Source organism: Abramis brama, assembly GCF_963993115.1.
Source record: "Abramis brama genome assembly, chromosome: 7".
In the NCBI taxonomy this organism is placed as follows: Eukaryota; Metazoa; Chordata; class Actinopteri; order Cypriniformes; family Leuciscidae; genus Abramis; species Abramis brama.
The window spans coordinates 33,026,359-33,049,023 of NC_139969.1; the positions used below are offsets into that span (position 1 = coordinate 33,026,359).

The 22,665-nt window shown below is 40.8% G+C and overlaps 1 protein-coding gene across 1 annotated transcript; it reads right to left on the reverse strand.

Moving 5' to 3' along the window:
• Positions 1-734: 734 nt before the first annotated feature.
• nyap2b (neuronal tyrosine-phosphorylated phosphoinositide-3-kinase adaptor 2b) lies at positions 735-22,554 on the reverse strand. The gene is made up of 7 exons (XM_084120207.1): positions 21,876-22,554; positions 20,256-20,461; positions 14,311-14,615; positions 10,785-11,870; positions 3,901-4,818; positions 3,030-3,127; positions 735-2,946 (listed from the first exon to the last, which is right to left on the reverse strand). The coding sequence occupies exons 2-7, from the start codon at positions 20,432-20,434 to the stop codon at positions 2,716-2,718; spliced, it is 2,817 nt and encodes a 938-aa protein (XP_083976333.1). The 5' UTR covers positions 20,435-20,461; positions 21,876-22,554; the 3' UTR covers positions 735-2,715.
• Positions 22,555-22,665: the final 111 nt, after the last annotated feature.

Here is a 22,665-nt window from a genome sequence, read left to right on the forward strand (position 1 = left end):
AAAGTAGGGACTACACGCCTGTGCACATATATATTCAAATGCACATACCTATAGACTAAACACTTAACATGCATGTGCGCGCCATCAGCGTTCTCACAGATTCACGTTTTTAAAGTAACTTTGTTCTAAAGTTACTGCAATAACTTTATTCTAGAGCTGCTGTAAAGCCAAAACAATCTCTGTTACTTTAATTTCCTATTATCACTGCTTTGAAACAATCTATATTTTTAAAAGCGTTATATAAATGAAGGTGACTTGACTTGACTTGTGGCCACACTAATAAGAAGTCTGCAATATTTCCATTGATCTATTCAAGAATTGTCAGAAAGAGATTCTAAACTTCCATCTTTGCTATCAGGACCACAATTTTTTCACCTGAGATGTAACTGTAGCAATGTGACCAGGCAGTCTCTGGAGCAGCAGGAAAAGATTTTGTCTGATTGTCCAAGGCCTTCACTAGAAATTATTCTGATCTGTGGTGTGTAAAGGTAACATTTACCATTGCTCAATTCAATCGTTCCAATAGGAATTTTAAATTTAGCTAATGTGACAGCATAAGGCAGCAGAAAGGTAAGAATAAAAGTCAATTTTGCACTGTACACATACTGAATAGTGACTCTATCTCACTGAGCCAATAAAGTATGTTCACAAAGAATGTTCTTTGAATACCATATTACTGTAATTGGCATAATTTTGATTAAGATTTGCAGATGCAAGAAAAAAGAGACTCAGCAGAAGTTTGAGGTTTATATTTATTGTTTCATCTTGAAAAGTCTCTTGTGACAATCAGCATACTTTTTTCAAACATTTCTGTACAGATAAGAGAACACTCAGTGCAATAAGACAAAGGACATAGGCTTTCTACCCGTCACAGTGCACATTTTACATACAAAGAGATTGTACATTGTTACATTTCCAAACGGCACCCTCTGGCCACAAGAGAGTGAATTTCAAACAATCATCTTTATTTTTGATCTGCATTCAGCATAGCTTGGCACACATACAAAACAAACAGGCTACACTATATCAGAACCTCCATGTTTTTTGAGACTGCAGACCAAGTGCTACCTCGGTTATTTGCTCCCCTTAACCTCGAACCTTGGATCAGCTTTCTCAAACTCTTTGACTACTATGAGGAAGATAAAATGGACCATCTGTCTCATACTGGATCTCAAACACAATTTCAGCTGTTTAATAGTTTTATTCCTCCCCCAAATCCAAAACGCCTGTAAACTAGCAACCGTACACGATACCTTTACCTCTGATAGTCTACAGTCTTCGCGACCTCTCACCCAATGTGACCCAGTTACAGTGAGTACCGGTCTCCAAGGCAACACATTTTGTACAGGCATCAGTTTCCAACATGGAGGTCAAAGGGAGGAATGAGAGAGGGGGATTGAGAGGGGATTTTACTACAAGATCCAAGTACTTTGGCAATGCAATGCTGCATTTGTTTGTTGTATTGTTTGTGCAAATGAATGACCACTTGAACTGATCTGAGAGGTTGAGGTAGAGGGAGAACTGTGTGTATCCAGGTAAAGGATTGTGGAATTGCAGCTCTCTTGTGTACAACCTCTTTGTTTATGCAGCCATAATTCCTGTTGCCAGACCATGTGGCCATGTGTACTACATACAATAGCTGAGAGCTATCAGTCATTGGTTTGTGTTGCTAATACAGATATTGTGTCTGTCTGAAATTTCCAATCAATCTACTCCATTAACATATGATAAATAATGGCACAGTCATTCTATACAAGACCATTGCGCAAAAAAAAAATCTTCTCATTTTACAATTATCCATGTACACAATTCTTCAATAATGCTGAGATGCAAAAAATACAACTTTGATATTCCAGATTGTCATTAATCTCTGGGTGACCCTCCTTTGGAGGATTCTCACTGGCACCCGCCAGCTATTGCCACAGACCCAAAGAGGAGAGGGTCACCCCTTGTTTTTACAGCTCTTCACACGCCATGTACACACAGAGCAGTTACAACATCCCTTAAAAGAGACATTTTCTGTTTTACACAGAAAATAACTGTTACCCTTTTTCTATGTGCAATGACCCGACCTTTAATCAGAGTAAATCATACTCTCTGAAACCTACCACTATAGAAACTAAAGGCAGAACAATGAAATGAAATCCTTCTCGAAGGACTTTTGAAAAATGCATGATCTGTTTATTTCTTAATATTAGACATTCAAATAAATGATCTAATAATGTGTGGAAAGGCAGCGAGAAGTAAGCTAGCCCTAATCCAATCTCCATAACATCCAGTGTTAAAATAGAGTTCATTCAGTGTGGTTAAAATACCACAGAAAGGTCCTTTCTGGACGTCTTGAAATAGAAAGCTATTGATGAAAAGGTACTGACTGTGTATTGCGATGTTAAAAAATAAATAAATAAATGAAAATGGAAATAAATTAAAAGTAGAAAAACAACAATTGCATTGGACTAACGCTACATAATCTTTGCAAAGATATTCCATTTAATTTAGAAAATATCTATTGATGCTAGGTCATTAAGGAATTACACTGAGTATAAAAATATTAGATATTAACAATGATACGAAAACCTCATAAACTACAACCTCTGAAATATTGCTATATGAACCCCACCCACCCATCCTCAGGTGGGAGCACACTCTGATTGGCTTCAACCCTGCCTGAAAATAAAGGGCAGAGCATGACCCTAAAGTGCTCACAAGACCAAGTCAAATGGCCGTGTCCCAGAAGACAGTGGTCTGAGTTGGGTAGGGAGGTGGGCTGTACTTCTTCGCCCCGTTTGTTTTCTTCCAACTGGGCATGGTAGGCAGGCTTTCTTTTTTGCATGGGCTACGGTCAGGAAGCCGTTGACGAGACCGTATCTCCCGGCAGAGGCGTTGTTTCCTCTCGATCATCTCCAGCATGGTGTTGTCACCATACAGCCATGGCATCGGGGGCATCTGTTGGACACAAGGAGAAGACAGGCTGTCAGGTCTGTTATTTTACAGCTGCACAAATACAAGTTCAGTGATAAAGACAGTACCTGTTGGACATCTGAAGGCTGTTTCTGAGGTGTGCCTATTGGAGATTGTGCTACTGCTGTGGAAGAAGACCATCCTGCCTTTGAAACTGTCTTCAGGTCTGCAAGGAAAGATGAACAGATGAACATGAAACATCAGCTATGCCATTGTCTTCCCAGCTGAAAAGATCAGCTTTGACCAGCATGAATTTCTGTGCTGTTCCAGAATAGATCAGGGGTGCGTTTCCCGTACAACGAAGTAACTCGCTGCTTTACTACCATAGTACGATGCATCATTGAAGAAATCAACTAGCTAGTCACGGCTGTTTCACGAAACTGTATTGTCGCAAATTTGTCATTCAACCACGTTGATTAATGATGTCATGCAGGTGGTGAAGTCATAACTTCTTTTAATTAATCTGTTTGAGATCAAATTAATGTTAGATGTTTTGCTATAAATTATGGACATGGCATCTGAGGACTATTTCTCATTTTTCTCAGTTATTTGGCTTTATTTCCAGATTCAATCATAGGCTCGTTCTTGCGTACTAGAACAAAGTAGAACTAATACGCACATGCGCACTCTTCAAAAACGGTGCATTAAATCTTTTGACAAACTAAAAGACGTAAATGACATTTGTATATATTCTAAATAAAAGATATAGATTGTACTGAATGTCAGCTTGCTTATTTTGCTCAAGATAAGGATTTTTTGAGTCCACATGTCATGCAAAAACCAAAGCTGGTTTCTCAGCCTGATGGGGCTGATCTGTTGGCTGATTTTAGAGAGGTTTCAGCACTCTTTTAGCTAGTCAGGCTGAGAAAACAGCTGGATACAGAATTTGGCCCATCAGCAACATCAACTGACCAGTTGTCAAACAAATGCTATTCTTACCAGAGTTTGAGTTCCCCAACATTATATTCGGACTCATGGAGGATCGCCCAGATCGACTGGATGACACCATGGCTGAAGATCCAGACCTTGTGTCCTTGTCCTGTGCTTTGGGTGATTCTGTGTTATAGTTGCTTCTATCTTTCGCCTCATACCAGGGTAAAGTCTCAGTTGTGTGTACTCCCCTATCTTTGCAGTCCCGCCTGCTCATGACATCACTGCCATTGCTGATCCTTTCCTTGCTCCCCCGCCTGCTCTCTGAGCTCTTCTCCTTGTCCTGACCAGATTCTGTGCCATGCTTACCACCATCTTTACTATTCCGTCGACTTTCCATGCCTGTTCTACCCTGTTCCTTATTTTCATGTCTGTGAGGAAGGTCTATCCCATAGCAAACTTTCTCTCGACTGTCACGTCTGGTGTCATGGCCATTTCTTAGCAGTTCTTTACTGTCTTGTCTGGACAAGAGTTCTGGAACAATACAACCTCGGTCTTTACTGTCCCGTCTGGTAATGGGTTCTGCACTGCTGCGGTGATCGGTCCTGTCTTTGCTGTCCCGTCTGGTTATGGGTTCTGCACTGCTGCGGTGATCGGTCCTGTCTTTGCTGTCCCGTTGAGGCAGTACCTCAGCGCTACTGCCTCGATCTTTGCTCTCTTGTCGGTGAGGCTGCTCTGGGCCGTTACATCCAGTGTCCTTGCTGTCCCTTCTGGGTAATGGCTCAGCGTTGCTGTAGCTGCAGTCCTTGCTGTCATGTCGAGATAAGGCTTCGAAGCCATTTTGCTCTTTGTCTTTGCTGTCCCGTCGATGCGAGGACTTGCCATTGCTGCTGCGGTCTTTATCTCGCTTGGATTCTTTGCTGTGATGGCTCCTCTCCTTGTGCTCCCGTTTGGACTCAGAACTGTGACCCTTTCCCTTGGTTTCACCTGGAAGAGATAAAACATTACAGATATTTCAGTGACTACATTTCATGCTGAACTCTTTACACTGATGCATTCCAAAAAAACATTTGGTAACTCTTTATTTCAATAGTCCAGTTTAGACATTCTACTAACTATATGTAACTTTGCAACTACATGTCAGTTAACTCTCATTCGAGTATTAGTAGACTGTCTTAATATCTGCTAACACACTATTTTTATGGTCTCCCAACAGACATTAACAGACAACAGTAACTTTGCAAGTACATGTCAACTTATTCTACTAACCCTAACCTTAAAGGTGCATTATGCAATATTGACAGCTAGCGGTTGAAATGGGTACTGCAGTCCAAATAAATAAAAAAATATTAGAGAGAGTTGTTTCCCTCGCTCCCTCCTCCTCAGACTCAACGCTCATGCGGGTTGCCAGATTGAGGACACGCAACTGCAATCTCTGACCCAGTTTATTTGCTGGCTTCCATGGCTTCAAATACGCAGTGTTTTCCGCCAGCTGGCAACCCAGGGTGTCGAAATACTATTGGTAAACTGACAGTGGACATTTCAAAGTAGAATAACTGGCTGCAGCATTGTTTTTTGGAGAAACAAGCATTTGAACTTAACATGTTTCCTAAATCTCTGCAAACATATTGTGGTATTTTAGTCAAGGAAATTACATACAGCACCTTTAACCCTAACCTAAAGTCTACTAATACTCTAATGACAGTTAGTTGACATGTAGATGCAAATGAATGAGAGTTCACAAGTTCCTTTGCCCATATAATCTTTAAGCTAATAAAGTTACGCGTATTTGGCTTGCTGTCCACAGTGGAGGGGCTTAGATATACCCCCCAGTGGGACTACTAATGCTTGGATGATGAGTATGGTAGCAAGATGCCTAAATTATGTTGGTGGAGTTTGGGAGGTGAGGGATGCCAAAACAGCTGATGCCGGAGCAAGGTGAGCGGCTGCTTATATGCTCTGGCGGTTAATTGAAAGATTAGATGGGTTCACTCCTCCCGAAATTATGTTGTGAACTTCACTTAGGTGACATTTAGTTACAAAGTTACTTCTAGTTAGAAGAATGTCTAAAGTGGACCATCAAAATAAAGTGTAACCATTTTCTGTTGCAATACTGGAATTTGGTCACTAGGTGTCCCTGTGAATTCATAAAGTGGTTTGTTTTGTGTTCCTCTTTGGACTGTGTGGTTTTGTGTCAGTGAATTTGTGACAGGTGTGGCACACACATTAAATATACAGATGTGCAGCACAATATGTTTCTACCCTAATCTGGGCAGATGTAAAGTGTATTGATGTTTCTTTGAAAAGATGTAAATAATTGTATTTTTTTTATTACATTTACACATTAACATAAATTGGTCTGTTATAACACTATATTGAACTTGGATTTTTGTGTGTGTGTGTGTGTGTGTGTGTGTGTGTGTGTGCGTGCGTGCGTGCGTGCGTGTGTGTGTGTGTGTGTGTGTGTGTGTGAGATGTGTGTGTTAGTGAGATGAGTATGACCAGCATCATTTCCTCACCCTCATGTTATTCTAAACATGCATGCATTTTTTTTTTCTTCTTTAAAAAGAAGATATTTTCCAAACTATCTCAATTGACTTTCATCGCATCTACAAAATAAAAAAAATAAAAAAAATCTCCTTTTGTGTTCTGCAGACAAAATGACATGATGCCAAGGAAATGACAGAATACAAATTTTGGGGTGAATTTTCAATTCAGTTGGAAAATTTCCCTCTACCAATCACCGACAGGACAGGGGTGGGTGTTGTTAGGTTTTGCGTTTGTGCACGGCTGCCTATGACGGCTGCACGCGAAAACCTCACAACACCCACCCCTGTCGGTGATTGGTAGGAACACTATTTATTTTGGTTTTGAGTGGTGGTGAAACCAACTGTTTTTGTGTGCAGATCTCAGAGCCTAGGCTGCCTACAGAGACGCGTTTTTTTGACGGCATGCTTATGGGGCGGGTAGCTAGCGGATCGTTAGGAAAGATTAGATGAATGTGATCATTTATGTTTGGCCCTGAAATCGCTGATACAACCTTTAATGACTCAAGATTTTTTTTGTTATGTATACACACACACCTTTCTATTCTACCTTTCTCTGCCTTCTGTGTACTGCCAGGTAGTATTGTTTAAATGTGCGGTAGGGCTGTTCTTTGCTTTCAACACAGTCGATGAGTGGGTTCATAAATAGGTCACGCACTGTTTTCCACAGTGAAGGACAGATGATACTCTATCATCAGCACAGCCATAAACTGTGCGAACGCAGTCTTTGCATGATACAACATACAGGTGCAGCACAGGTGCAAGACCCAAATAGGCCATATGTAAATGTGCAAAATTAACCATCCCGACAACAACAGATACACACTTCATGAGTACCAGGTAAAAACCTAAAAGCCACATGGCAACCAGGGACCGGTTGCATAAACCACTAAGACTAGTCTTACAAGTTAGTCTATGCAACTGGCCCCAGGCAACACCAGCAAACTCAAATAAAATGGTAACACTTTAGAATACCGTTCCTTCATTAATGAATAACTACACAGGAACAAATGAGTAACGCACTATTAACATTCTAGTAACTACTATTAACTAACAAGAAACTCTGATAAACAAATTAGTAAGTAATAGTGCTCAGTCGAATGTGGTAGTTCAGCTAATCAGTATTTTTCATACCTCACTGAAGACTACTAAGAACTACTATATACAGGTTCATAATTAATATTAATAATGCATAATGTATAATCTAATGTAATGGTAACCCATTAGTAATGACTCAAGTGTTACTATATCTTTCCTAAGGAACTACTAATTATTTGGATCAGTATTCTAAAGTGAAGATCATGGGAAGGAACACACAATGACTAAAGTTTATTACTCAAAATTACTCAAAAGCTTACAATGACTTCAGTCAATATTAGGTAGTTATCATGTTTTTCACTTTAGAATACTGATCCAAATAATTAGTACTGTAGTTCCTGTACTGTCCATCTTCAGCACACAAATGAATTTATGAAATCCGAGAACTTTCTGACTTGTCAGAAAGTTTCACCTTATGCGCCACTGAAACAAGGGCGCCGCCATCTTTAGAATATTGTCTTTTAACTTCCGTTTTTGCGGTCGCTCTGTATATTTCTATGGCGCTGCGGTCCAGGAGTAATTAGCTTTTGAAGTGGATTTACTTAATGTAAAGTTAACGAAAGTTATCATGAGGACTGTAATGTTTAAAGCAGATGACTTAAAAAATGTCAGTCGACCGGGAAGATTTTAAAACGAGCCGTTCATTAATAAACACGCAAAATCGCTGTGAAAATACAGACCGGAAGTCAAAAGACAACGAGCACAGCGCTGAAAAGGGGCAGGGCTACATAAGGTCTATAGACAGCAATGTAACGACCACTTTCAAGGCCAAGAAAGGTAGTAAAGACAGTGTTAAAATAGTTGATGTGACTCCAGTGGTTCAACCTTAATGTTATGAAGCGACAAGAATACTTTTTGTGCACAAAAAAACAAACAAAAATAATGACTTTATTGAATGATTTCATCTTTTGTGTGTCAGTAACCACAGTGCAGCACTTTTGACGGGTTCTACGTCAAAACGCTGATGCCAGTTGGCCATTGCTGTTCACATGAGCTCCACGACGCATGCGTGTGATGCTGACGCAGGAGCCGGCCAATACAAAGCCTGCATTCTGACGTAGAACCCGGAAGCGTTGCAGTGTGTTTACTACGTCAACAGTGTAGGAGACTGACAAAAAAGAGAAGAAATTCTTTAATAAAGTCGTTATTTTTGTTTGTTTTTTGTGCACAGAATGTATTCTCGCCATTTCATTACATTAAGGTTGAAGCACTGGAGTCACATGGACTATTTTAACTATTCTTTACTACCTTTCTGGGCCTTGAAAGTTGTATATGCCTGATGAAGGTCATGAGACCGAAACGTTGCTAATAAAATTTTGATACTCGTTTGCAAGTATTGATAGTGTGCGGGATTTCCTTGTGTTTTTTTTGGGGGGGGGGGGGGCCTTGAAAGTTGCAATGACGTTGCTGTCAATGGAGGGACAGAAAGCTCTCAGATTTAATCAAAAAGATTTTAATTTGTGTCCTGAAGATGAACGACAGTCTTACGGGTTTGGAACGACATGAGGGTGAGTAAATGATGACAGAATTTTCATTTTGGGGTGAACTATCCCTTTAAGTTAAAGGCTTCATTTTTTTCTTAAGCACAGTACGTGCCTGTGCAGGTATAGCTCTGCTCACTGGCTTTGCACGTTCATTCCACTGAGTGCTGAGAGCTTCACACATTCACTGCAATGGGGCTGCCGTGACCTGCATCGGGATTGGTCTTTAAATCCTTTGAGGAAGACTCTGCAGGGAGACCCCCCCCCCCCCCCTCCTCCTCTTTTAGATGAGCAGTAATGTGCCTTTGCATTTAAAGTGCAGTGGACCATTTCTTCAATGGGATGAAGTGATATCAAGGCCTTTTTGACAATCTGACCTTTTTTGAGAGGTGTTGCCGGAGGTGAGATAAAATGACTAACAAATGACAGTTCACATCTTGTAATTTACATTAAGTAACGATAGTTGACATGTATGGAGAGATTGCAATCACACTCTTTTTGATATTCTTCTCTGAAGCAAAAATCAGTGCATTGATGATGCAAAAACATGCAAAATAAAGCAATAAGCCACAAAAAACTGCATTAAATTGATTTTTACCATGGATAGGAGGTGTTCTTTTAGAGTATGTTTTATAATTGTTTTTGTTTTTTTAGCCTTCTGCACTTATGAAAATGTAAATAAGCCATATAAAACTGTCTGCAATATGATCCCACATAATTAGATAATTCAATTCTAATGGATGATATTCAGAGTTAATAACAGACACTACCTTAAACTGCCACCACATGCAGATAAACACTTATGTACCTTTATAAAGACTTACATATTATTTTCATTTCCTTTTCCGCTTTCTTAGAGCAGTTGTTAAGAACTGTTTACATATTAAAATAAACATGCTACTGGTTTAATGCATCAGCAGCAGGTCTGGGGAATGAACACCGACTGCTTTAGCCTCTTAATCTCTCTGGATTAAATTTTATGATCTATGTCAGTCTGTAAAAATCTGATTAAACTTTTGTGCAGAGAGAAGCATGCCAAAACACAAGGGCAGAATGGATGGCATGCTTTGAATAATTATAATTATATTAAGGTGTTAGGTCCAACACAGAGTGTCTTAGAAACAAATACATAGTGAATATAATAGACCCGCAGGATTTAATGGACTTTGGACAACTTTCATGAGGAAAATAATAAAACAGGCCTACAACTCACTCAATCCCCACACTAGCTCTCTCAGTCCCTGCAATGTTCCCAAAATCATCCATAGGTGCACAAAATCCAAAATAAAAGTCTTCACATAACAAAGCAGTAACAATTTATTTTGACAAGTAATTTTGCTACTACATGTCAACTGCAAGTCATTAGAGTATTAGTAAACTGTCTGCTTAATATCCGCCTAACACTTTCTACTGACTATAAGTAAATTTGTAAGTATGTCAATTTATTCTACTAACCCTAACCTAACAGTCTAATATTACTCTAATAAGTGTTAGTTGACATGTAGTTGCAAAGTTATTTATAATTAGTAGAATGTCTGAAGTGAAGTATCGTAATAAAGTATAAAAGCATAACCAATAAAATTACTGCAAAACTACAAAACTTTAAATCTGTTGTCGGTATCTTTGTGCTAATTTAAGTCAGATAAGAATTAAGTCAGTTATTATTTCATTTTACTAAATGTATTTTGCATGAATGTTGAACACTGACTGTTTTTGCATGATGGGTCTTTTTGTGTAACTAATACACTTGAGCGAATGTTTGCAGGTTTCGACACTGGTGAACAATTACTAAAAAGAAGTAATCTGAGAAATAGACAATCGCACTCACTTTCTCCCGGCTCCTTGCTCTTTCTGCCGCTGGTATTCTTTTTCAGCATGTTCCTGCCAGTGGTGAAGAGGTTGGTGAGCTCATCCAGTGGGCTAGTAGGCGTCCGTGAGCGTGCCACTGAGACGTTCTGCATAGATCCGTGATGCCGCCCCCCTGAGCTTGAATCCTGTGGCGGGGATGCCTTTCCGTGAGGTGTGGCCGAGGCACTGCGAGGAAGGCCTGCTGTGGGAAACGGCCCGTCAAAAGGCGGTGAGCGCATGAGGCTGAGGGGCGTCAGGCAGCGGCCCATACTGACAGGTGAGGGGCAGGCGGAGTGGCTGCGCTGATAACCGTGTGAAGAGGAGGAACTTTTATAGAGGGCACAGGGCAACGGCGGTGCCGACGATCGCCCAGATACTGTTAATGTAGGAGTGGCTGTTAGCTCCCTCTCGGCACGTCTTAGGTGCGATGTAGAGGCAGAGCCAGAAGGTTCCAGAGAAGTTGGTGACTTGCCATAAGAGCCGTTCTCTAACATAGGAAGCTTTGTTACATCGAGAGGGGTGAGTGGGGACTCGTCTGAGTTGGGCGAGCACTGAGCAGGGGCAGGAGGGAAAACCAGTAAAGGTGGCCTGTGGGCCAACAAGTTCGGGAATGGTGCGGGGATGTCACAAAGGAGGGGCGTGCCTCGAGGGGTGGTACAACGGCTCAGGGGGGCATGGATGTCAAGCTCAGGTGGGCAGGGTGTGGCACACTGTGATCGACAGCTCAAAAGATCCCAACGGGAGTCAAACTCGTCAAGGGTAGGGTACTTCATCTCTTCATAGACAGCCTCACCCGGCTCGTCTTCCTCAGCACGATGGGTCGGTTCTTGGCCCACGTTCCCAGACATCTCAATGTAGATGGGTTCATCAAAGTCTGAGTCCTGTGGGCCCTGCGGCTGAGGAGGAGAAGGGGCTTGGCTATCCCTTGAGAAGATAGAGGGAGAACTTTTTGAACCATGATTGCGGATATAAGACTCATCAAAGGAAGTGCTCAGTTGCGTGTTGGGATTCCTTTTAGGTTTTGGTGGGGGAACTTTCCTGCAGTCCTCACTGCAGCCTTGTGTTCCTGAGTAAGCAGAAAAAAACATAAAGAAAGATATGTATTAGCATAGTAGCAGAGAGTTCGAGTCATCTGTACATAGGATGATTTAAAAACTTTAATTTATTCAGATGCCAGATGGTCCTGCTGCACCAACTCAGTCACCAACTTTATCACCAATCCATACACGCACACAGTAATATATTTTATATGACATACAATAAAAAAAGCTGTTTTTTAAATACACACGTCGGCAATCTGGACACTCCCTCAAAAGTGACACACACGAGTATAGATGATAATCTTGTACACAAACTCTACTGTTCCAACTCCACTCTGAAATAAAAATGACAAAATGCCTTGATTTTCTGTACTGAGAAAAGATCATCTTTCATCATCTCCAAAGAACATTTTCTCATAAACGTTTTGTGGGTGTGTAAAGAGGGAAAAGAGTACAATTGCACCAGATTAAAGTCATTTTTCATGTTCTCTCTGGGAGTCAGTGAATCCCTTTGCGCATGCCTGGAGAAAAAAAAAATACTATATGTGTGTTAATTCGGTGAAAGTGAAGACTGGTGGATCTTGTGATCTGTTTCAACGCCTCTGAATGCGCCCTTGCTCCTGCTCTCTCTGCCTCTTCCCTCCCTACGAGAGGATGTGTTTACCCTCGCCCCCTCTCCTCCAGGGGAACTAAATCTAGGTCAATCGCTACTCCTGAATGAATTCTGCGCTGGTCCCTCCCCCCACACACCCCCCACTCCCCGCCCCCCGCTTCAACACGCAACTGTCCTCTGAATGAGGGACATCCCCCACTCTTTGGTGCGCATTGGCTAAAGGGCTGTTGAGCTGGCTGCCTGCCCATTCCTCATTGGCTGTTGCCGCGCTCTAACTTCCTGTCACCTCGCTGACGATTGGTGGAGGCTGATGTCTGATGTCTGGATTGGTTGAGCAGCAGGGGGTCTCTGTTTCTGTGGGCTGGTTGCCGTGGCATTGAGGAAGATCTGCGTGCACACTGTGATCCCTTCAAATTCTGACGAAAAGCAACTCTCACAGCATACGTCAGTACTGCAGAAACATAAATCAACTTAATACTTTTGCAGCCTGCAGCTTTGGTTCTTTGACGTATGTTCTGTAACTCATCAGAGTTTTGGAATATTAAACCAAAGAGTCTGATCTGCTTTTGTGTCTATGAGGGTAAACATAATTAACATTAGAATCCTATTTTGCATTTACTGCATGACATGCATCTATGGAAAGGGATGCATATCTTGTTCTTTTCAACAACAACTTAAAATTAACACAAAAACACACTGTGCTTGTTTACTACTTGAAAACAAAAAGAGAGCAATCACTACATAGAAAAGTGATGGGCTTGTTGAGATCTGCATGAGGATATCCCCTGGGACAGTGCTGACATAACATGACAAGAGTGGGTGTTGTTGAGAATAGTAAAGAACTCAGTTGTATTAACCCCACAATTCGTAGCTCATTCACAACACTGCTCTCATATTTACAATCACTTTGCTATATGTTAATCATGAAAGGGTGGAATGGGTATACTCTGCACTTCAGCTGGACACAAGGACGATGGATGTAAATGGCTAATTGCTTTTATGAAATGGCAGCAACAGCACTGCTCAAGAAAGAATCAGATGTACAACTGAACAGAATAAACAATATAGTTAAGTTAATTATGCTGCTGTTAAACAGTTTGGGCCCTATCATACACCCAACGCAACGCAGCGCCAGGCGTGACGCAAGTGTTTTTTGCTAGTTTCAGCCCAATGCGGTTATCATTTTCACGTCCTTCACCAAGTTGTTTAAATAGCAAATGCATTTGCGCCAATTTGTGCACCCATGGGCGTGCTGGTCTGAAAATGAGGTGTGTTCAGGCGCATTGTTGGCGTGTTGCTATTTTGAGGCAACTGAAATAGACTGCGCTATTGACCAACAAAAACCTGGTCTAAAGTCAATGGCGCAGTATATATTTTTTGTTATTTAAAGATGCGCGTACACTTTAACCTCGCGCAAGAGCATACTTTTTTTCTTCTTTTCTTCTTTAAGAGTGGAGAGAGGACAGGAAATAGTAAGCTAAATGGTTAATTAGCAGGCACTTTACAGTTCACCTATAACAAGAACAAACCCACCTACTGTGACTGAAAGGAAATGCTGGGAGACAATTTTAGGGTCAACTGTATACACCTTTGCTCAATGTGTAAAAATGTTGTCCTGCACCTGGAGGACTATGAAACATCACCTACTACAGTCTTGTTTGCACAGCTTAGTCCAGCTAAGGCTTCACATTATTTGACTATTCAAAATTATGGTACTGTCCACATTGTTGACTCAGGTGTGTTTGCTTTTAGCCAAGTGAACCAATTTTTCAACATCAGCTAGTGTATAACTACAGAATCAGTGGATCTCAACAGGAAATGTGAAGCTTGGATTAAACACCATGGCATCTTACCGTCACACCTCTCCGAGTCATCGCCTTTACACCCGGTGGGACTGAAGTCCACAGCTTCAGAGGAGATGCTGAGTTTAGTGCTGGGGTCCCGCCGGGGCTTGGGTGGGGGCTGCTTACGGGATGTGGGGCTGCCCTCCTCTTCCACTCCTCCTCCCACGGAGTGCAGGGACTGGGAGCGAACGGCGAAGCCCGGATTACAGGGGGTCTGTTGCTGGTGCTGGTGAGGGGACACGTGCTCCGCAGGGGCTGGCATGCTCATTGAGCCCATTCGCAGGTGCTTACCCTCGGCGACCACCTCTTCCCCCCTGAGAAGAGACCACACATATAGGAATAAAACAGTTCATGAATGGATTCTGAAGTCAAGAGCAGCATTGTATGATATATGGTAACACTTATAAGGTTCATTAGTTAACATTAGTTAATGTATTAACTAACATGAACTAACAATGAGCAAAACATTTGTTATTTATTAATCTTTGTTAATGTTAGTTCAAATCCAGCTGTTCATTGTTTGTTCATGTTAGTTCATAGTGCATTAACTAATGTAAACAAATACAACCTTTGATTTTAATAATGTATTAGTAAATGTTGAATTTAATATTAACTAAGATTAATAAATGCTGTAGAAGTATTACAGTAGTTCATGTTAACAATGTAGTTAACAAATGTTAAGTAATGAACCTTATTGTAAAGTGTTACCATATATTAAAGCATTAAGCCACAATTTAATTGATGTTCGTTCAGTATATTTACATTTTTAGATTGTATGTTATAATAACAGTATGAAAACTATTTTATAGTTTCTATTCTGAAGTATGGAATACACTAAACACTAAACAAATGTATGTAATCCACACAAGGAATTAATGAAAACATTGCTGTTTCTACAATATTTTGGATTATTTAATTATTTTGAGCATAATTGATAAAGACCGCTCATGAACATGTCAAAATGGACTACAGTTCTCTAAACTAAGAGTTTTTCAGCCTCTTAATGTCAAGAACCCCCCAAAATGATGACTCCCTCCATATATATATATATATGACTAATACTTTTAGAGTACTGTTATGTATAAACCTGAAAAGAAGCATTTGAAATTAAATTTTTAGTGGACCCCCTGGGCTTTCCTGAAAACCCCTGCCCTAAACCACACAGCGCTGCTTAGTAAATCATTCTGTGCTGATGTGTGTCTGTGCACGTAATTAGCAACGCTCTGATGAGATCTGTGATGAAGTTACTCATCTGAATGAATGGCTTATTTAGAGCTATTGATTTTTGTTTAGCACCCCTTCCGACTTGTAATGAGACAGTAAAAGGCCCTCGACATAGCAGGAATAGATTTTTTAAGTGGATATTTTGATTGCACTTTCATGGAGCTTGACCAATTGGAAAAAAGTTAGTTGTTAAATAAACAACTAACTTTGTCAAGGAATATAGGCCTAAATAGCATGGAGATAATTTTCCAGGATTTGATGCAATAACGACAATGATACAGTGTTACAAATATATGACATCATGCTCAATGGACTGCATTGGAAAATATCTTTGATCTTCCTTGGTCTCTACTTTAACTTTTAAACTCATGCTTCCTATTTACTCCCTACTATATCTTGGTTTCTATTGCACTGGGTTTGTAGCCCTGAACTCCTTCAGTTCTTCTGATGTACTAAATCAAAAGTCTCCGTTAAGTTCACTCTCTCGCTCTCTCTTGCTCTTTCTATTCCCTAAAGATTTCTGTCCCACAAAAGAAAATGACTTTACTAGTCATTAGTTTGATTTCAAGGCCGTACATCTATTACCTGAGCATGAACATGTGTTTGTGTAACTTGGTAAATTCCGCACATACAGCTGCTGAACAGCAGGAGTCTCGAGAGAAGGGTTCATTGGTCAGGGGCTTAACTTTGCCTAGCAACAGGGTACCTACGGAAACCAAACACAAAATCTGCTACTGTTGCTCTGTGCAACCAGTCCCCTCACACACACACACGTGACGGATCAGGTATTAAGCTCTCATTAGGAAGAGGAACAGTGATGTTGGAGCAGCTGTCTGCACTGCATGTGATTGCTCCTGCTCGGCAAAGACAAGTTTCCTACTGTTAAAAATAGCTGATGCCATACTTCTTAGCAGAGTGTTCAGTGCAGTTTTACACAATCTTTTTCTCAGATTCTGAAGGAAGAATTGCAATTATGCTGCAGTTTGTTTTTTGTTTTGTTTTGTTTTTTTGCATTAAAACTTAAATTGACTTGACTTATAAAAACTGATTCAAAATGTGTTTTGAATTTTCTATCCTGTCCCATTTTGACTCTTATCTCTGACAATTATAACTCCACCATCTGAAGGTAGATTTCCCCAAACAGTGTAAAAACTGGGGCTCTGTTGCATTTTTCAAAACTTTGCACTGCAACACAACCAATGGCATGAGTCTGGGGTGGGGCTATTTGTTTATCCAACCAATGGAGGCCGTATCTACCGTATCTAGAAAAACACATTTGAAAATATCATATTATGTGAAGTGAAGTCACCTTTATTTATATAGTGCTTTATACAATACAGATTGTTTCAAAGCAGCTTAACAGTGATAACAGGAAAATTATGCATTCCAGCTGTTGTTCAGCTGAAGTCAGTTCAGTGTTGATTAAGTTCCGTTGTAAAGATCATTAATTATTAAAATAGTTCATTTCATCTATAAAGCAGTTCTGCAAAAAAGGATGTCATCATCCAGCTCAGTTCAGTTCTCATACAACAGCGTCAGTACAGTCAGATCAATAATATTATTGCATATTGAGTGACCCCATAGTCATTAGGTGTGTGCTTAGGTGTGTACTCGCGGTACTTTGATGTCATAGATCGGTCTGCGCAGCGCCGCTTCAAATCGAACACACCTACTATTTTGCCAATTATGTTTAGTGACAGAAATTACATTACCTTTAAATATGGCAAATTAAACAGACTGAAAACAGGAAAACAGTTCTTGAAAATCAAAAAAAAAAAAAGATGACAGAATCCTGCTTGAGAATTAGTTCTAGTGTGTGTGCATGTGTGGCACTGTATTATTTATCACATTGCCCTTGCCCAGTAAAAGGGTAATGTCTTTAAAGCCAGTGCACTGTAGCTGCTGTACAGCATAGCCTACTTTCCAGCCTTTTCAAATTTTAGAAAAAATAAAAGCAATTCCATATATTAAAATGCTAAACATAGAATAATACATTACATTCAATTGTTTTTCAATCCTACATAGTATAAACAACATCATTCCCATTTATTTCTGTCCACGCTTTTCAGTGTTTACAGCATAGTAGTTGTATGCAAATTAGCACGTGAGACAAAGTTTCCGTGTGCTCCCAGAGACAGTGGAAGCGCCAACAGAATGGCAGAGAACGAATGAAGACCCACCCCACTCAGAGCAATGAAGGAATCTGATTGGTCGGCGGCTGCTCCAGCTGTCACTAGGCAGAACGCATTTCCAGCAAGCACGCTCTTCACACTTAATCTCTTTCTAACAGATTTTTCTCTCTCCCTCTTTTCCTTCCTCTCTCTTCCCATCAGTTCCTGTAAAAATGGGTCGTCTCATTGACCCACTTATATGCCTCATGAAAAATCCAGCTATTCTTTTTTTCTAGCCCTCATCCTCCAGCCACCGAGTATGAATATTTTATATAAGCAACAGCTGATAAGCAGACCAGGAGTAGACCAATATCAGAAGGTAAAGACTCTTTTACAGCCCAAGAGTGTGACTTGTGGTCACATTTTGGTGAAAGTTCTTCAGTTCTTCAAGCAGCCGCAACAGTGAAGTGTCTTACATAAATCAGGGCCTCACTGAAGACTCAATTTAATTAAACACTGCATCTGGTGGCCAATCAAATCAACCCAAAACACACCCATTACTCATTAAGAGAATAGGGACAACCCTTTTAGACCGTGCGCCGGGCGCACCGACCATTTTTCCCGTCGTTAAACTAGCAAAAGTGGATTCGGTCACACCCTAAGTGCACTTGTGCCATGCGCTTTAGACCATGCGCTTAGATCCTTAAAATAGGGCCCAAAGTGTTTGGATGACAACTATAAATTAACCACAAATTGCTTCATCCCTAAACTGCTTTTGATTATTTTTCTGGTTTGTAATGAATAAAAAGTCCAAACCAAACTCAAGCCTAAATCATTAAAAGATGAACACAGCTGAAGACAAAAATGTCTGCTCTGCATGTTTTACCATGCAAATTATTCTTTGCAGTAACATGTGTATTACGATTACCCGGCATTCCCCATAAACACAAACTAATGCCATGTCAGAGCTGAAATTAATGCTTTTTAGGTAGTTGAAGCCTGAGCCAAATGCGTGAAAGAGGTCTCTGACAGCATTCAGCTTTTATTGCACTTAGAAGACAGTGCCAAATGTGATCGATGCAATCTATGCCAACAGGTCTAGGGCAGCACTCAACAGTAAATTGCCCACTGACACAATTACAGCATGCGTTGATGTTATCAAGGCCATGGATTTGAAGTGTCAAAATGCATCTGACGCCTTTGGTCATGACTACAATCATTTTTGTATGACTGAAATGACATTAAGATGAAAACCTAGACTTTATTTAATGACTAGTGTGAAACTGATACAACTGTAGTGGACCAGTAATGTAGAGCAACATTATCCATTTTGTGGGTGCGTGTCTTGCACATAAATCTCTGCCAAGGTTGAAAGTCGTTATGAAGTTCAAGCCCCAAATATGTCACAATTACAAAATTAATCAACCTCCACATGTTGAAGAGGACATGGTCTTTTTCTGCCATCAACAACATCCCACTATGCCATTGCCAGTGGGACTTAGTGTAAGGGAGCACCAAGGGTTTGTTTCCTTGTGTGGCTGTCATTTACTTACATGTGTGAGTGAATGAATGCTCATGTGTTGTGTCAACTTGACTTGCAATCTGCAATCTTACAGTTTTTTGTTCATTTCTTGAATCATCATTAACATTTGCAAACCAGTTAGTGTATTTCTCAAAACAATTCATATAAACAGCACTACACAATGGAGTACCTGCAAAAGCCTGTAACTTGCTCAAAACCCTTAGTTCATCTCTCAAAAGTATTTATGCCATCAGAATGATAAGTGCTTGCATCATTGTTCACAAACAAGATAGTCAAAATACTTAGCCATGTTGTCAATATAACAGTATACTCTGTATATTTACTGTATACTGTAAAATGAAAGCGAACTGTATAATATATTATGATCAGCATGACAATTGATAATCAAGCGTAGCGTTACTTCTGGCAGGTCACGTTAGTCAAGCTCGCATCAGCTGACCCTCAGCTGATCCACATCTACCTATAGGAATACGACGCCTATCACCATACGTATATAAGCTCCTTCAGTATTATCAGCAGGTATCGCGTTTCTCAGGAGCAAATTACCCTCCTCCATCCCCAGCTCCTCCTCTCGCCCAGTCAGGATTTGACATTCTGATTCCCCTTGAATCAGAATAATTATCGAATAATGTTGTACTTTAAAATCTTGAATTAAATATATTTGCAATCATTCATGTTGGTTCTGTTCTGTTTACCCCAAGGGGGATTATTGCTGCTCTCCCTGCTCTTATCCATGCTAGGCTGTATGGATGCGCAGGGAGTTCTCGCCCAGAACGGAACCATTCCGCCAATCCAAACTGTATGCTAATTGTCAATCATATTTGACGGTAGTGGTCCTGACAGAAATGTAGGAAACAGCAGACAATTGTATGAAATCCATTGCATCAACGTACTGAAGCATTAGTTCAAAAGAATGAAAAATTGCTTTTATGATGTGCACAAGTGACCAGATGATGCTGTGATCTGAGAAATGCACCAAAGCAACTGAGAAAAACTGTAAGTGAGGGTATTTGCAATATGAGCAATCTTTTAAGATTTCGTATGCATGCATTGCTGACATATCTCGAGCCACTTACCTTTTAATGGCTTCTTCCTGCTTTCGCTTCTTGTCGTTTTTCTCCTGAAAGTTAATCTTGTTTTTCTCATTCCACACGTGGTCAATGCTCTGTGTGACCAATCTGTTATATGCCTTCAGTCCACAGTCTTCAACATACTGCAAAAACATTAGTGAATCCTCCTCTTTAGAGCTAATCATTGCTTACAGGCATTCCAAAGGGGCTTTCTGCAAATAAAAATAGTGACATTAAAGTTACAATTGTGAGCATTTGAAATATTGGTTTGTAATTATTATTATTATTTGTATTATCATAATGCTTTAGATGATAGATAGATAGATGGATAGATAGATAGATAGATGTTAAAATTCTGTTTTCTATCCTATTAGAGTCATGATAATGATATGCTTAGAACTATTGAATTCATACGGCATTCATACTATTTTAACGGGTTATTGTGTAAATAAACAAGGATTCTGGGTCAATGAGATTCTCCCTTCATCAGCAAACGCAGAGAGCCTCGCTCTAAGCCTCAGCAGCACATCAACATCTACAAAGAAATTGTTTATTAGTAAGCTGTAGTATTGTATACAGCTGGTTATCATGAAAACAGGCCAGTACATTTCTCAGTCTGGAAAATGAATTATCCAGTAGCAGGACACTGGTTAGTGGGCCATTTGTGCTGCATTTAATGAGTTGTGTTGTGTGACTGTACACAGTTTTTTGAGCTTGAGTAACCCTTAAGTAAGCGTATATATGTGTGTGTGTGTGTGGGGGGGGGGGGGGTGCACGTTAAATCATACTGATGCAGTAATGCAGAGTGTGTGGGTGTGAAGTCTTTTGCAGTGTACATCTGCAGAAGTCTATGAGAAGGAGGAGACAGGATTCGGTATTATGTAGGTCAGTATTTTTTAGAGTGATCCATGAATCTGGGCATGCTTGTTTACATGTGAGGGGCAGTGTGTGTGTGTATGTGTGTGTGTGTGTGTGTGTGTGAGGAGGGGGTTGGAGGGGGGAAGGGGGGTTAAAGCAGCCAGATGGGTAATGCACTACCAGCTCAGAGACCCACCACCATTGTCCAGCGTCCTCTGCAACATGGCATCTTCGGTCTTCGACCTTAGAGCAACTTGTGTTGACCATGGACTATTTCATATTCGCTGTTGCATTTAATGTCACATGACCTTGCTGAGTTAGTATGTAGCAAGTTTGAGTTTGCAAACTGCAAAAAAATATTTTCTTCTTTAACCCAATTCAGGTTGAAGCATACTGTTTATGGCCTGTCAGAAACCCTGTAATTTAGCCCGCTTCCCTTCAAATTGTCTCCTTCCTAGATTCTCTATCATGCTCTTCCAACATCTCATCTTATCCTCCCTCATTCATTCACTTGACAAAATGTGCAGCATTTGACCCTCTGAGGAGAGATGACTATTCTCCAAAGGTGAGCACAAAAGATGTATTTAGGTAATCGCTAGAGAGATGGATACATCTTCAATGTAAAATGTTAAGGCCAGTCTGTAGAGTGTAGCTATAATGTCCCATCAAGAGACGGTCTATCCAGCAACCAACATAAGGTTGTATGTAAGGTTATATATAAGGATGAATGTAAAGTTCCAAGAGCTCAGATGAGAGTTATGTACTTACAGAGGAACTAGGTCCCTGCTGGCTACAGTGTCAGCCAGTTCATGTAGATCCATTAGACTCCCAAAAGTACCTGGGACAAAACCTGACTGATATCCTGAGATTACAACTCCAGTCCAACGGGAAAGATTCAAGCCATTGCAAAGTCACGCTCCAGTCTGCAAAGTAGAATTCCCGGGCATAAAATCAGGAGGCAGTGAGAATGAAGTCTGCAGCTCCTTATAGCTGGAGAACCTTCAGCCCGCTGGGAATGTGCAGTGCGTAACTCCAGTCTGAAAGATGCTCTCCTCTTCATCGGTACATGCTACACCTGCAAGAGCGCAACAACATCAAAAGGGAAAGCATCCTTCCTAACTCCCATCCACATGCACTTTTAAAAAGTCCAACAACAGCGCAAAACAAAACAAAAATCTCCTGGAGTCTTCCGAGATGAACCGTGCACACTCAGGTGAAGACCTTCTTAAGTGAAACCTTGTTTTTGTTTTTGAAGGACGCAGCTCTCACGGCAGTGCTGGTTCTCGATGTGGGGCTCGTCTCTGAGTGGATGCCACCGCGGATTAACTCGGGCTTCACAACACAAAGAACACGCCTCCACCCTCCTCCTCTTTCCCCCCTCGCATGCACTCGCTCACACCGTTCCTCGCTCTCAGCACCAAGGACAGCTCCTCTGCCGCTCTGCTGTAGTAAACGGGGCAGGAGAGCATGTGTCAGTCATGGCACAGTGGGCGGGACGGGCATACAGGGTGTGACCTCATTAGACTGAGCACCACTCCCAGTGTCCTCGACCAGTAAA